This window comes from Myodes glareolus, chromosome 16 (genome assembly GCF_982192425.1).
Source record: "Myodes glareolus chromosome 16, mMyoGla1.1, whole genome shotgun sequence".
In the NCBI taxonomy this organism is placed as follows: domain Eukaryota; kingdom Metazoa; phylum Chordata; class Mammalia; order Rodentia; family Cricetidae; genus Myodes; species Myodes glareolus.
In genome coordinates, this window is record NC_142041.1 from 38,863,941 (window position 1) to 38,878,737 (window position 14,797).

A 14,797-nucleotide genomic window follows, 5' to 3' on the forward strand; every position below is an offset into this window, starting at 1 on the left:
CAAGAAGATGCCCCACAGGAACAGTTTCTTAGTTTCGGTTTCCTCTTGTCACATACTCTAGCTTGTGTCAAACTGACAAACAAACCAGGGCAAGTCCATCTTATTTTCAGCTCCCACTAGCCTTAGTCATTTTACTGATTCACTTTTTGAATCCTGTTTTCTTTGTTCCATTCAGTTTATATGTCTGTGTTTTTTGGGCATCACACAACTTATTGATAACTCTTTTTAAGCTCCTTGAGCTGTGTGTGTTTAAATACCTTGAAGTATGATAAAGGTATGGTTTGTGATTGCTCACTTCCATTCTGTCCTGCAGTTCATCTCAGTAGCTCTCATTGGAGAACACTACAGGGCTAGTATGTGTGTCCGGGGGTGGATAATGCTATTGGTCTTTTTTTGTTGGTTTTGTGATGGGAGTTTGGCAAGTTGATTTCCTTCATTGGTTGTTTTTGATGTGATGTTCTAGCTTGTTTCAGACTTGACTGCTTCAGGACCTGAGTGTCAGGAGCTGCTCTCGGAGGTGGCTTTGTAGGGCATGGTTCTCGAGGGGACTTGCCAAGAAAAGCCAGTGTAGGAGTTTCTGGCCAGGAGCTAGGCCTGGGGGTTGCTATGGCCTGGTGAACTTGGTTCTGTGCTGCTCAGTGCTCAGGCGGCTCTGCTGAAGGCTGCTGCGGCTGCTGAGGAAGCCACTCTTCATCTTCTTGCTCTTGGAAACAGCTTTAATATTTAACACAAACTGTTTTTTTTTCTTTTAAAGTTTATTTACTTTGGTTTTTGAAACAGGGTTTCTTTGTGTAATAGCTCTGACTGTCCTAGAACTTTCTTTGTAGACCAGGCTGACCTCGAGATCTCAGAGATCCGCCTGCCTCTGCCTCCCGAGTGCTGGGATTAAAGGCTGCGTGACTTCTGCCCAGCACAAACTGCTTTTTTTTTGTTCTTCAAAATTGTTGGGAATATGTTTGTTTAAAATAGTTGGAAAAGGGAAAAAGTTGATTAGTCAATGTGCAATTTTATTTACATTTGAATATGTTTTATTTTTCCTTCCAAAACAGACACTCCTTGAATATGCAGAGAAGTGGAAAACTTCCGAAGACCCCTTACCTTTACTGGAGGTATACACAGTGGCCATCCAAAGTTATGTGAAAGCTCGACCATACCTTACCTCAGAATGTGAAAGTGTAGCCTTGGTTCTGGAACGCTTGGCATTGTGAGTAGAACTTTGAAACATTAATCGAAGACCATAATTAATTTTTTTCTTAGATTTTATTTTCTCAGGCTTGATGGTTTTTTCATTTAAAGTAGATTTTATTTAAAATAGTTGATGAAGACTATTGACAAAAGAATTATTGGTTTTGTTTTACTTTTATTTTCAATAATCATTTGTATCCTTTTCCTTTTTAGAAGCTGTGTTGAACTTTTACTATGTCTACCTGTTGAGTTATCAGATAAACAGTGGGAACAATTTCAGACATTGGTGCAGGTGAGATTACTTACCTATGTAATATGGATGCAGTTGAATGAGTTTTGCTTATTTGGTTAAACTTTAAGGCATCTAAATGGTGTGTTTATTTAACATTTGTAGGTAGCTCACGAGACGCTGATGGAGAGCGGCAGCTGCGAGCTACATTTTTTAGCAACTCTAGCTCAGGAGTCTGGTGTGTGGAAAAATGCGGTTCTGTCCACTATTCTTTCCCAGGAGCCATTGGATAAGGATAAAGGTAAATCTGAGAGAGAGAGAGATTTGGGGGGGGGGGCAAATGAATCTTTAGCCCAGGAAAAAAACAAATATTTAAATATTTGACTATAACTCATCTCAAGATGTATCAAAGGATTTAATTAAATTTTACATGGCGGACCTTCAACTTTATTTTGAGGAAGATGTATTTATAGGAAGTTAGAAAAACCAAAATTGTAATTTTTTTCCCTCGACATATTTTATCAGAAGCGTTCTCTTTGTAGTACCCTGGCAGGTAGTAATGTGATGATAACTCATCAATATAAATGATAAACTAACTTGACAATGAAGCAGAAATCAGGTAGTACCTGTTTTTCCTCCAAATCAGAGTAACCTGTCACCGCTGAAACTCTGAAGTCTTCTGTTTCTAAGATTAATTTTTTCAGATTTCTGTACATCTTATTGTGTTATTGTTTTATGAGCTCAGGCAGTAAAGATCCCAGTCAAACCATGAGCTATTGCCTGACGTAGACAACTAAGTCACGGGCATTAGACAACATTTACGGTGAACCAGGAAGGACAGCAGCACAGCTGTCTCCTGGGCATTTTTCCTTAAATTACTTTCACTCTGGTCAGAAGAGGTGCAGACCTGTGTGAGGCCACCCTGGCCTATAGAGAGCTTCAGGCTAGCCGGGACTGTCTCCCAAAGTAAAATAACAAAAAAGATTACTTAGGAAAGTTAGTGTAGATTTCACCCTAAACCCTAAGATCGTGAATAGATATTTAAGTGAACTAATAAGAAAGTAACATGTCCAGTAGAAAAGGGCATATAGGTATCACTACCTACCCCTTTCATTATTGCTGCTTTTCTAGGTTGCTGACAAAGTCTAGTTAGTTTTGCTCTGGGACAGTAGATTGTAAAGGCCGTGAGATGGGGACATAAGCCAGTGTTAATACTCCTCTTCATTTGTTCATCTCTAAATATTCTTCAGACAAGTGCTTCCCTCCTTTCTTCCCTTCTGCCATCTCCACCGTGCTTTTCTGATTGTTCTGGTATTACCCCTTCTTCTAAGAACGCCAGGTCTCTGTAGTATTAAGACCTTAAAGAAATCAAACGTAGATCTGTCTTAGAGTTTCTTTTGCTACAAACAGACCCTGTGACCAAGGCAACTCTTATAAAGGAAAACATTAATTGGAGCTGCCTTACAGTTTCAGTTAGTCCATTATCATCACGGTGGGAAACATAGCGGTATGCAGGCAGACATGATGCTGGAGAAGGAACTAACAGGAAGTGACTCTGTGCCACACTGGGCATAGTTTGAGCATGCACACCTCCTGATAGTACTACTCCCTGTGGGAGACGTTTTCTTTCAAACCACCACAAGATTTTATTTATTTTACTTGTGGTTGATGGTGTGAGGATCTCACTGTGTAGTTGAGAGTGGCCTGAAACTTCAGGCTTCCCAATGCTGGGGTTATAGTCAAAAGTCACCCTTCCTGGCTGAACATTATTTAAAACAATAACAACAATCATTTTAAAGTAGCAAATCTTATTTGCTTTTGACATACTAGATTTCTGTCTACTAGATTAATGCTAACATGCTTTATTTTTAATATCACATTTTACTTTTAATCTTAGCTTATGAAACATTGATATACATGTTAATAATATCAGGTTATTTTGAATATAGTTCATAACAGCATTCATGTTTTTCTATGTGTCCTAACTTTTAAAATGGTCCTCTGCTAAAGATAGAATTTATTGTCCCTTGTCCATTTTACAGATGAGTAAACAGAGGCTTGAAAAGATTGGTCATCTTTCTGTATTACATGCCTGCTGATGTGAGACAGAACTAAGAACTAAAGTTCAGTCCTGAACTTCCTGTAGTATTAAGTCCTATTACAAGTAGCCTAATAAAAGTAAAATTAAAGCCAGTCTAAATAAAGGCTTAGCTTCTCTTTCTAGTTTCAGTTTCTCAGTAGCGTTTTGTCAAACTCACATATTTTGTTAAACCAGAGAAAAAAGGAGTCTGAACCTTATCAGAAGTTTTCTCCAATTTTAAAGCTCAAGTGCTGTTTCTTTAGTTGTTTGAGTAGTTTTGACACTGTAGCTGTTAGCAACTGACTCTGCCTGTCAGTCTCTTTGCTGCTTTATTTCTTAATCCTAACCTCATATAGCCACGGGAATGGTTTAGACTGTACAGCCAGCAGGAATTTCTGTAGTCAGATGGATTGCAGGTGACCACAGTTAGTAGAGCACAGGCAGCAAACCGTTGTTGGTTTGAGAGACTGCAGCCGCAGTCCTCAGTCTTTACTTAGCCATGTATTACTTTGAAAGCCGCTGTCATGAATGACCACATAAATCACAGGCAGATACTTCTTTTCTCCTTTGAGAAAGTTGAAGGAATGACAATTTGGCATCTATGTACCAATTTACTTAAAATGTCGAAACAGGGATGGACAACTTTTAGTCTCTGTCTGGTCTTCTCACTTAGGCTGAGGGAGCCTTTCCTGAGTGCATACAAGAGAATGAGCACAGCGAGAATGGCCGCAGAAGGCTGTCCTTGGTAGTTTACAGAAGGAATATTTGAACAGTGGTAATCACTTAACCCTGAGTTTAGTTCACTACTGAATCTATTGAATTCAAGCTTAACTATTATAACCATAAACTGCTCTTTGATTTCAAAGCGTAACCACAGACAGGGCTCAGAAACTGCAAATGTGGTTTCCCTTTGGGGTTTGAACATTTTAGAATGAGGTAACTAGTAAATCAGTATAAGGCAAGTAGGTAGTTTTGGTGTGTAACCCAGGCTAGCCTCAATCTTGTGATGATCCTTCTGCCTTAGCTTCCCAGTGAAGGTATGATGAGCTAGCACTCAGCTTCAGGTAAATAGTTTTGAATGTCAGAGGAGATGTGGAGTTTGTTATCATACTACTTGTACCTTTATTTGGTTGTAACTGAATAGGAAAGCTACTTAATGCTCACTAATTTATGTTTCTATTTGAATGTTCCTCTGAAACATCATTGAGAAATGAAACCACTCCAAACACTTGTAAAGAATGGTATTTATAATTCAGTCCACTCTTAACCTATTGTATTGAATTACATTTGAGAAATTTTTGTCTTTTATATAGGGCACTGTTTCTAAAACTAGCCTTGAACTACATAGTGGAAGATGACCTCCAGCCTCTGGTCCCACTTCACACCTCCTAAATGCTGAGGTTATTGTCAGTACCACCACACCTTGATCATGTAGTGCTGGGAATCAAGCCAGACCCTGTGCATGCTAGGCACTCTACCATTTAAGCTCATCTGCAGTCCTCAGTTGAAAGGTGTGTGTGTACACATGTACATGTACATCTTTTCACAAGTCACTACTTTGTATAGGTATCAGTGGACATGTGGACCAATACCAATAGAAGCAAGAGAATAGTGTTGGACAGAATAGTTGAGAAGCAGGAGAATCTAATTTAGTTTTGAGACTTACTGGGGCTTGTAAGTCATCATTCAGCTAGACTGATGGCCAATGAGTTGCATGAATCCTCCCATCTCCTTCTCTCCAGCCCTGGGATTACAAGTACATCCTACCATGCCCAACTTTTTATGTAGGTGCCAAGAATCAAACTCGGGTCCTTCATGTTTGAACAGCAAGTACTGTACATCCCCCTAGCCCCATAATTGAGATGTTTAAAGATCACTCTCATAGTCAGGCTTAGTTGGGTTTTTTAATATTGTCTACAATCTTCACGGTGTCAGGCTGGGCGATGGTGGCGCACGCCTTTAATCCCAGCACTCAGGAGGCAGAGGCAGACGGATCTCTGTGAGTTTGAGTTCAGCCTGGTCTACAAGAGCTAGTTCTAGAACAGGCTCCAGAGCTACAGAGAAACCCTGTCTTGGAAAACAAAACAAAAAAAAGAAGCCTTCCTGGTGTCGCATGAACATCTGCTGTCGTGATTCCTTTTCTTTAGATATATGTGTTTTATTCTTTTGAACCGTGCTGTCAACATTTAGTCTGCATCCCAAATATGTCACTCCGTTCATTATAATAATTTGTACTTAAGTTAATATAATGACAATTCTGTTTTTGATTAGCCACTTCTTATTAGTTATTTCATTAGTCATTGAAATCACTGTAGTCACACAAGATTAGTTCTCTTTTTAAAATTTATTGTAAGTTATATGTATATGTTTGTATGTACACATGGGTAGGTGCCCTCGGAGGTCAGGAGTTTCAAATCCCCTGGAACTAGAGTAACAGTCAGCTGTGCGTCACCCACTGTGGGTGCTGGAAACCGAACTCAGGTACTCTCCAAGAGCAGCAAGCTCTCTAAACCGCAGAGTTGTTTCTTGAGCTCCATTCATCTTGGGGGTATGTCCCCACTCTCCCTTCCTATACTTTGTTTTTAGTCATAAATGATGTTTTAAATATTAATTTTTGTTTTTGTATATGTGTGTGTCTACCTGTGAAGGCCAGAAGAGGCCTGTTGGACCCCTTGGAGCTGAAGCTAGAGCTCTTTATGTGGAGCTGGGGTGCAGATGCAGGTCCTCTGGAAGAGCAGCAAGTAACTGCTGATCAATGTTTTCAGACCCACATCAGTGACTGTTTTAAAGCTGACTTGACTACTACGTTCATTCTTTTCCCTAACTTAACAGGATTCCTTGGGTAGTGTATTTGTTATTCAAGGTGTTTTCTTTTCTCAGTTTCTACCAATAGTAGATCTACTAACATACAGCATTGCAATTAAGGTCCCTAATTATACAATAAAAGACCACTTAAAGCCAACCACAATAGTATATGTCTGTAATTCTAGCAATTTAAAGGCCGAAAGATCTTAAATTTGAGAACAGCATGGGCTACATAATGAATTGAAGATCAGTCTGAGCCATGCTATGGGATCCTGTCTCAAACAATCCAAGGGCTGGTTGGTAAGTACCTGCTTAGTATGCACAAGGCTTTGTATATGGTCCACCACTACTATGGATATAGTAGGAAGGTCAATTCAGAAACAGGCTCTTGTGTACTCCTGTCTTCTTATTTGCCTTCAGTCATTTGATCCATATTACTTAATTGTTGCTTTATTCATCAAATGAATCTATTTCTTATATCTTGTCCACAGTTCTCTACTTTTCTCTTTAAGTGTTTGATGAAAGACCATAACTATTATTCAGAGTTCTCTTAAGCAAGAAAGAATATTTAGTATTGAAATAAGTTTGACTTTATTAGTTATTTTCTGTATTCTCTTATTTCTCTGAGATTGGCTGGCCTTGAGTTTGCTGCAATCCTTTGCTTCCTGGGTGCTGGGATTACACCCGTGAGCCTTAGCGCCCAGCCTCATTTACTGTCTTTACACCTTTACAGAACCATTGATGAAGCACTAATGTTTATGTTAGTATGGTCCATTGCCTGAAATTAGTAAATCACTGTGAACATTGTATTATTAAGAAGTCCAGCGCTTCATTTAGAGTTCTGTAGTTTTTCCTTAACAGCTTTTGTCTGTCCTAAGAACCAACCACGACACCACACCGCATTAGTCATCTTTTTAGACTCTTCTCGGGTGTGATAGTTTTTCAGATCTGACCTTTTTAGATGACCTTGACAGTTTTGATGAGTATTGATTCAGGTATTTTGTGCAATGTTCCTTACTTTTCTTATGATCACATTGGAGTTCAGGCTGCGGGGGAAAGGACCACAGAGGGCAATGCCATTGTCACCACATCATGTCAGCATGATTTAGCCATTGTTGGTGTGAACCTTGACGGCCTGCCTAGCTGAACAGTGTGTCAGTTTCCACACTCTGAGCATCCTTTCCATGTTGTGGTCCTTGAAGGATGTTTCTGTGTACGCCCCACATCTAAGAGGTAGGAAGCTATCCTCCACCTCTTTGAGAGGGCAGAAGCTGAATATCACCATTCAGAATTCTGCGTGTATTTATGTTTTCTCCATTTATGTAGTTTTACTGCCCTAAACGGTATCTATACATCATGCATTCGTCTTTACTCCCTAAACCTGACAACTACTGATCCACTTGCTGTCTGTAGTTTTTGCCTTTTTTGTGCCATATAATTACAGCCTTCCATTTGATTTCTTTGACATAATAATATACTTTTAACATTTCTCTGTCTTGTGTGACTTAATTGGCTTATATATCATTGAACAGATGTACTGTGATGTATTTACTCACTGACCTTCATCATTTTTAGTGGTTTGAACAAAGCTACTGTAAATGTTTATATGTAGGTTTCTGTGTAGTTACAAGTTTCCCCATGAGCTGGGAAAATCTTGAGTTGATTACTGTATCTTGTAAAACTATGTTGCACTTTCTTAGAGACTGAAACTGTCTCTGAAGTGCTTATGGAATTTTTTTTTTATTTTTGTCAGCACTGAGTGATAATTGTTGTTATTCTAGAACTTCACCAGCAATTGACTACTTTTGGTGTTGTAGCCATCTGATAGGCATCGTGGAGATGCCACGTTATTTCAGTTTGCATTTCTGCAGTGATAGGTGATATCCAGTATCTTTTCAGATGCACATTTGCCATCTGTATATCTCTGATGCAGAACCTGCTCACATCATTGTCTATTTTTTGAACTATATTGTTTTCTTTTGAATTTTAACAGTTGTGGTGTAACAAATCCTTCATCAGACAATATGTTTTGTGGGTGAATGGTTTTGTGTGTGTGCTATGTCTTAGCCCTCCTCCTGACAGTCACTGATACAGCAGGTCTACTCTTTAATAGGACCAGAGTCTCAATATTCCCTTTTAGGAATCGTGATTTTGTTGTTTTCATATAAAAACTTCATCACCAAATTGAACATCATACAATGTTCAAAAAAAGAAAGATTTTTCTTCTGCCTTTTTCTCTAGATTTCACAGTTTCACATTTTAAATATGGGTTTTTGATCTGTTTTGAGATACTTTATTTGAAAAGTATAACCCATTTGTGTTGAATGAATTCTGTTCTGGTTCTCAGTAGTCATGTATGTTTCTGAGTACACAAGCCCTTCCTGGACTCGAATCTAGGAAATCATCTCTTCTCTGCCGCTTCGCAGATGTACCTTTGGCTTCATTTTAAACATTACGATATTTATCGATTTCAAATTATTCTGTTGTTTTCTTTTAAATCAAAGCTTAACACAGTTCATAAGAGATGAATTCTCCTTTTATCATAACTAACACCTAATTTTAATCTATAGGCCCTCCCCTGAAAACTGCCTCATTCAGATTTAATGCTTTAACATTTTGATGAGTTCCATTTAGTTTGGGGTTTTATTTTACTACCTTTTTACATGTTAGTACATCTTTATACTTGTTTTTCTTTTGTGTGTATCATTTTAAATATCAAATGAAACTAGTCACACTGAGTTCTTTAGCACTTCCCCCGCTTCTTTGTTGGAATAATTTAGTTGCTTTCTTGTTGGCCTGCCATGCTTTTATTGAGTCTCAACCCAGAAATTCCCTTTCTTCCTCCTTCAAAGGGAAAATTTAAAGCTTAAAGCTTGCTCACAATACTACCTCCACCTCTTAGCCCACGAGTAATAACTTTGCCTTAGTGAGGTTTCTTTTGCTGTGATAAAACACTGTGAACAAAACCACCTTGAGAAGAAAAAGTTTATTTTATCCCAGAGCTTGTAGCCCATCATCCTGGGAAGTCACACCAGGAACCAGAGGTGGGAGCTGATGCAGCCGCCGTGGAGGAGTGCTCCTTACTGAATTCTTCTTCTGTCTTGCTCAACCTGTTTATTATAGTTATATTATAAAGCAGCACCGCAACCCCCAGATGAATGTGCATGGTGTGGGGTCATTCATATAATATGGGCAATGCTTCAGAGCTATACGACTGAAGAAACAAACGTACCTAACAAAGAGGGTAAAAGGCTAAAACTGGCAAGGTGGCTCAGCAGAGCAGGCATCTGCTATACAAGTCTGGCAAGCTCTGAATTTGATACCCTGCACTCCCACATAAAGGTGGAAAATAACTCACTCTACAAAACTGTCCTCTGATCTCTACATGTGTACATGCAAAATCATACAGACATACACAAACACATCCATCACGTACACACATATATACACACACATACATACCTATCATGCACACCCACAAACACTAGCACATACTGATTTTTTAATGACGTGACAATAGAAAGACATTGTGTTGGAAAGGGTTCTAGATGAAGTGGGGAGCACAATCTGGGAAGGCGTGAATATGATCAGACTATCAGATACATGTCTAAAGTTCTCCGAGTGAATTAAAAAGCTTGACAAACAACAAAAACCACCCCCATATCCTAGATTCGTAAATAAGAATGTATTGAAGTGGTGAGAATGCTGTTGAAGGTGAGGAAACCTTGTTTGTGGTCGGTCAGTGGGTTGGATGAATTGGATCTCTTGGGATTTTAGTCAGGGGAAACCTTTTCTGGGGTTGACTCTTCAGTTTCTGAGTTGAGCACTGCTAAGCAGATAAAAGCATGGGGATGATCCATACTGTATAGATTTTTTCCCCCCTTTGTTTGTGAGTTTTCTCACTTCTTTTGCTTTTTTGTTGTTGTTGTTTTGTTTTTGAGTCTCACTATATACTGTGTACCCCAGACAGGACTAGAACTTATGTGTAACCTGGGCAGTCCTGTAGCACATGACAGTCTTCCTGCTTCAGCCTTTGAATACTAGGGTTCGTCTGGGCATTAGCTCTCATGCTCAGCGGGAGCTCTTTAGTGTGCTCTTGGATATCCTTCTGCAGCAGGGTGGCAAAGACACTGCAAAACAGTTGTTAGACCTAGGTGTGAGAGCATGCACTTAGAAGTTGGCTCCATAATTTTTTGGTGAGGAAACAAGATCAGTGGGACAAACTATTTTACACAGAACACAGTATTTGTGCTGTGGTTTATTTATCACTTGCAAAAAATCTTTAATATTTTTTCCATTTCCGTTTCTTCCACTCCTTTTCCTTCTCCATCGCTTCCTCCTCCTCTTCTCCCTTCCCCCCTTTTGAGACAAAGCCTTTGTAGTCCTGTCTGGACTTACTTTATCTTCCTCTGCCTCCCAAATGTTTGGATTAAAGGTGTATGCCACCATACCTGGGTAATTTTTTAATGTTATAAAAGTGACATTTTTATGGAAAGAAGTCTTTAATTAAGTTGGTTGAATATCATACACTTAGATCGCCATTTTGTTACTTGGCTGTGTTGATAGACTTGAAACCAGTTAAAACCTTTTCTCATGAAGTATGCAGATGCAGAGAAAGTAGACAGATTAAACATGACTACAATTAAAATGTTTTATTTTTTATGATGTGTGAGTATGAACAGCATGAAAGAAGGAGAAAAACTCTTGCTGTATCTAGGTTTTCAGAGATAAAGACCATAAAAGTCTCCTCGGTGCAAGCTGAAGCACACGGCCCCTTTGGTAGCACCGCATCCTAGAGGGAAGGAGAGCCGCCCCAGAGGTGAGAGGTAGTGGATGAGGCAGAGTAGTGAGGGAAGGGGGCAGTGGAAGAGGAACAGGATAGGGTTAGGAGTGTGGAGAAGTGACCTTAGCTGAGCAGTGCCAGGGCTGCCTTCATCTGAAGCGCTAGTTGGGATCTATAACTTTCTTTTTAAAGCTCACTCTGCTTTACAACTCTGCATAGTTGAAAGGTGTAATTTATGAAATTATAAGTAGGTACAGTGGTCAGGTAGAAGTTTCTTTTCTCTGATCCTACAGAAAATTATAAAATTAGAAGTCAGAAAACACATTCTTATCTTGGTTTATCATTAAATGATTTTATTATTTCAAGAAGTTATTCCCTTTCTGTGGGCCTTGGTTTACCCATTTTGCCAAATGGCAGAGCTGCATTCCCATGTAAAGTCACTTCTGCTCTAGTGTTCTATGCTTCTTAGAAATCAATAAATGCTATTGATTTCCCATCATTAAATCATAAGTAGCTATGACTTAAAAATGTTAAGACTAATATTTGTTTAAAAATGGTTTTATTTATTATGCTATTTTGTGTGTATGTTGTGCTTGCATGTTTGCATGTGCTCCACGTGTGTCCCTATCGCCCGGGGAGACTAGAAGAGGGCATCCGACTTCCTGGGACTGGAGTTAGATGATTGTGAACTGCTGTGTGACCCTGGGGGTAGAATACAGACCTTCCTGGACAGCAGCAAGTGCTCCTACTGCTCAGCCAACTCTCTTGCCCTAATTGTTATTTTTTTTAAGGCACTGATCTAACACAGTATTCTGCACAGGTTGTCAGAAATATTCTTGTTTCAAAATCATTTTAGAGATTATTTAAATTTGGCCTTTTAGGAAATATTATCAGTTTTATTAGATACTTGCCACTTTGAAATTTTTCCTTTAACATTATCTTCCCGATTCTATTGATCATGAGTTTCCATGGGAGAATTTGTAATAATTCCCAGACTTTGAATTTCTGGAATTTCCTTTTGGAAAAAGTGGGGAGGGTGGCACAAAGCTGTGTTTCTTAACGTCAGTTACTCATAAATAGTCAGAATAACTTTATTTAATTAGAGTTTGTTTTGGTAGTGAACTTAATTGAAAAGATATTGTTATAAATGTCCCAGCTGGATCACATAGAACTAAAAAAAAGAAACGTTTTACATTCATGTCAGGTACTGAGGCACTAGATACTTTTACATCTATTTATTCGTGTTCAGTGGCTAGTATAGAGGTCTGGGCTGAAGTAAAGGTTTAAATTTGGAATTTAGTATTTGCCTAATTACTTAGGACTTTGATACTGAAAAGTCACAGTTGTGGTGCTGTGCAGCGTGTAGAGCAGAGACAAAGTAGAACTAGTGCTTCTAGAAGGGAGCATAGGGTGATGGAAACGAAGGCCCGCCGCACACGCTCCTAGATACCTCTGTCCCGTGCTGTGTTCCGCAAGTGTTCAGAGGAGATTCATTCAAGAATATAGTTTTAGGCCCTCTGGCAGCAAGAGGAACAGTTTCTGTGAACTGAACCCTGAGCCTCTGTTCTGAAACATAGTTATTGATCACACACAAAGCTTGTGTTTGGGGTATAAGTTCCTCATGACCAAAGCCTCTTTGATATATTCTGTATGTTCTCTGAAAAAATCTTCATACCCTCAACCTTTAGTCTTTGTTGTGTACTGTGTGCAGTACTTAGTAATTCAAGACCTCCACGTGTGCCTGGATAGTCTCACAACGCATGGAAAATCCCTTCAGAAAAACCACTTTGTAAATCATAGAAAACGGTTCTCTATTATGATTTCTTCATACACTTAGTGCATTCGACTGCTTCCCTAGATACAAAAACAACTGTTAGATTCTAGTATTTATAGTAGATACAAGGAGTCTACTAGATTCCCATTGCACACATCTTCCATGAATTCATAATTAAATAAAATAGTGTTTCATCTACAGAACATTTCAGTTGTTTGTTCCTAGAAGTTTTTTAAAAGCTTCAAGCAAGCCATTAAGAAATGAATGTTCAAACATGATTTTTATTCAGGTACAGAAAACTTAGGGAACCGTTTAAATTCATAGTTGCCTGGCCTGGTGGCTCATGCCTTTAATTCCAGCACTAAGGAGGCAAAGACAGGTAGACACCTGTGCATTTGAGTTCAGCCTGCTCTAAAAGTGAGCTTCAATACAGAGAAACCCTGTCTTGAAAAAAACAAGCAAACAGAAAATATTTAAAAAAAAAACAGTATTAAAAGATAAATTCTCCTTCAGAGATACAAAATGACTTGATGTTGTGGAGAACCAAAAGAGTACAGATTTGAACAGAATAGAAATTTATTGTATGTAAGTATTTACTGAAATAGATAAAATTACAAATTTATTTAAGAGATTTGTCCCTTGGCAGACTTTCCCCCTTACTATTTTTGTGCATATTTTTGTTATTTTAAGCATTTATTAAAAAGACAGACTTCCTCTTTGTAAAAGAGTAAATACATTGTCAACATTGAACCAAGTATTAGTTGAATTTCTTATTCTAGATTTTCCAAGTACTCTTTATTATTACCCAGATAATTGTGTGGTGCCCTGGGTTATTTAAGAATAAGTATATTAGGAAGAATAATTTATTGTAATTTTAAAAGAATTCAATGGAGAAATATTTATATCATCAAGTTTATTCAAGATGGGTATGGTGGTCCACACTTTTAATCTGGAGGCAGAGACAGGAGAACTTCCTTGAGTTCAAGACCAACCTGGTTTACATAGTAAGTTCCAAACTTGCCAGGGCTATACAGTGAGATCCTGTTTCCCCACTCCATCCCTACCCCCCTTCCAAACTGGTTTCTTCAACCCCTTCTAAATGGTGTTTTAAGAATAAAAAGCATTTGCTGTCAATATATATATATATATGTATATATATGTATATATATATATGTATATATATGTATATATATATATACATATATATACATATATATATATATATATATATCCCATGCCTTTATCCCAGCACTCAGGAGGCACTGGCAGTTGGATCTCTGTGAGTTTGAGGCCAGCCTGGTCTTCAGCTACTTCCCAGATAGCAAATCTACACAAAGAAACTCTGTTACAAAAACAAAACAAACAGAAAGTTGGCAAGCCTGGTATGGCATCACATGCCTGTAACTGTGACATTTGAGATACCGAGACAGGTGGCTCACAAGTTTTAAGCCAGCCTGGGCTACATAGAGAGTTCAGGGCAGCCTGAATTACTTAGTAAGACTGTGTTTTAAGGGGGTTGGGTGGGGAGTGGGACCTCTTCTTAACTTATAAAAAGTCAAATATTGTGTGCTATCCTTGCTGACAGTAATAGAAAATTGCCAAAAGGGACAAGTTTTAGTTTCTGTGTTTTAAAAAATTGCTTCTAAGTATTTGTATTGCAGATGAATTACCAAATGTTAATAATTTATTATGTCTTGTTTTTTTAAGTGAATGAATTTTTAGCATTTGAGGGCCCCATCTTGTTGGATATGAGAATTAAACATCTAATCAAATCAAATCAGTTAAGTCAAGCCACTGCTCTAGCAAAGCTGTGTTCTGAGCATCCAGAGATTGGTACAAAAGGGAGTTTTAAGCAAACTTACCTTGTCTGTCTTTGCACATCTTCACCAAATGAAAAGCTAATCGAAGAGGTGAGTATACTTTTTGTTAGTAATTATTTTT

At 38.4% G+C, this 14,797-nt stretch overlaps 1 protein-coding gene across 2 annotated transcripts in view; it reads left to right on the forward strand.

The window, feature by feature from the left end:
• Znf292 (zinc finger protein 292) overlaps nt 1-14,797 on the forward strand; it is a 74,359-nt gene that overhangs the window by 35,944 nt on the left and 23,618 nt on the right. Inside the window, exons 2-5 of one of the 2 annotated variants that reach the window (XM_085677254.2) lie at nt 1,050-1,204; nt 1,399-1,477; nt 1,580-1,715; nt 14,564-14,766. In XM_085677254.2, coding sequence (XP_085533380.2) covers nt 1,050-1,204; nt 1,399-1,477; nt 1,580-1,715; nt 14,564-14,766 — 573 coding nt within the window. Of the gene's footprint in view, nt 1-1,049; nt 1,205-1,398; nt 1,478-1,579; nt 1,716-14,563; nt 14,767-14,797 lie in introns of those variants that run through there. The other variant, XM_087897195.1, reaches the window with a different exon arrangement.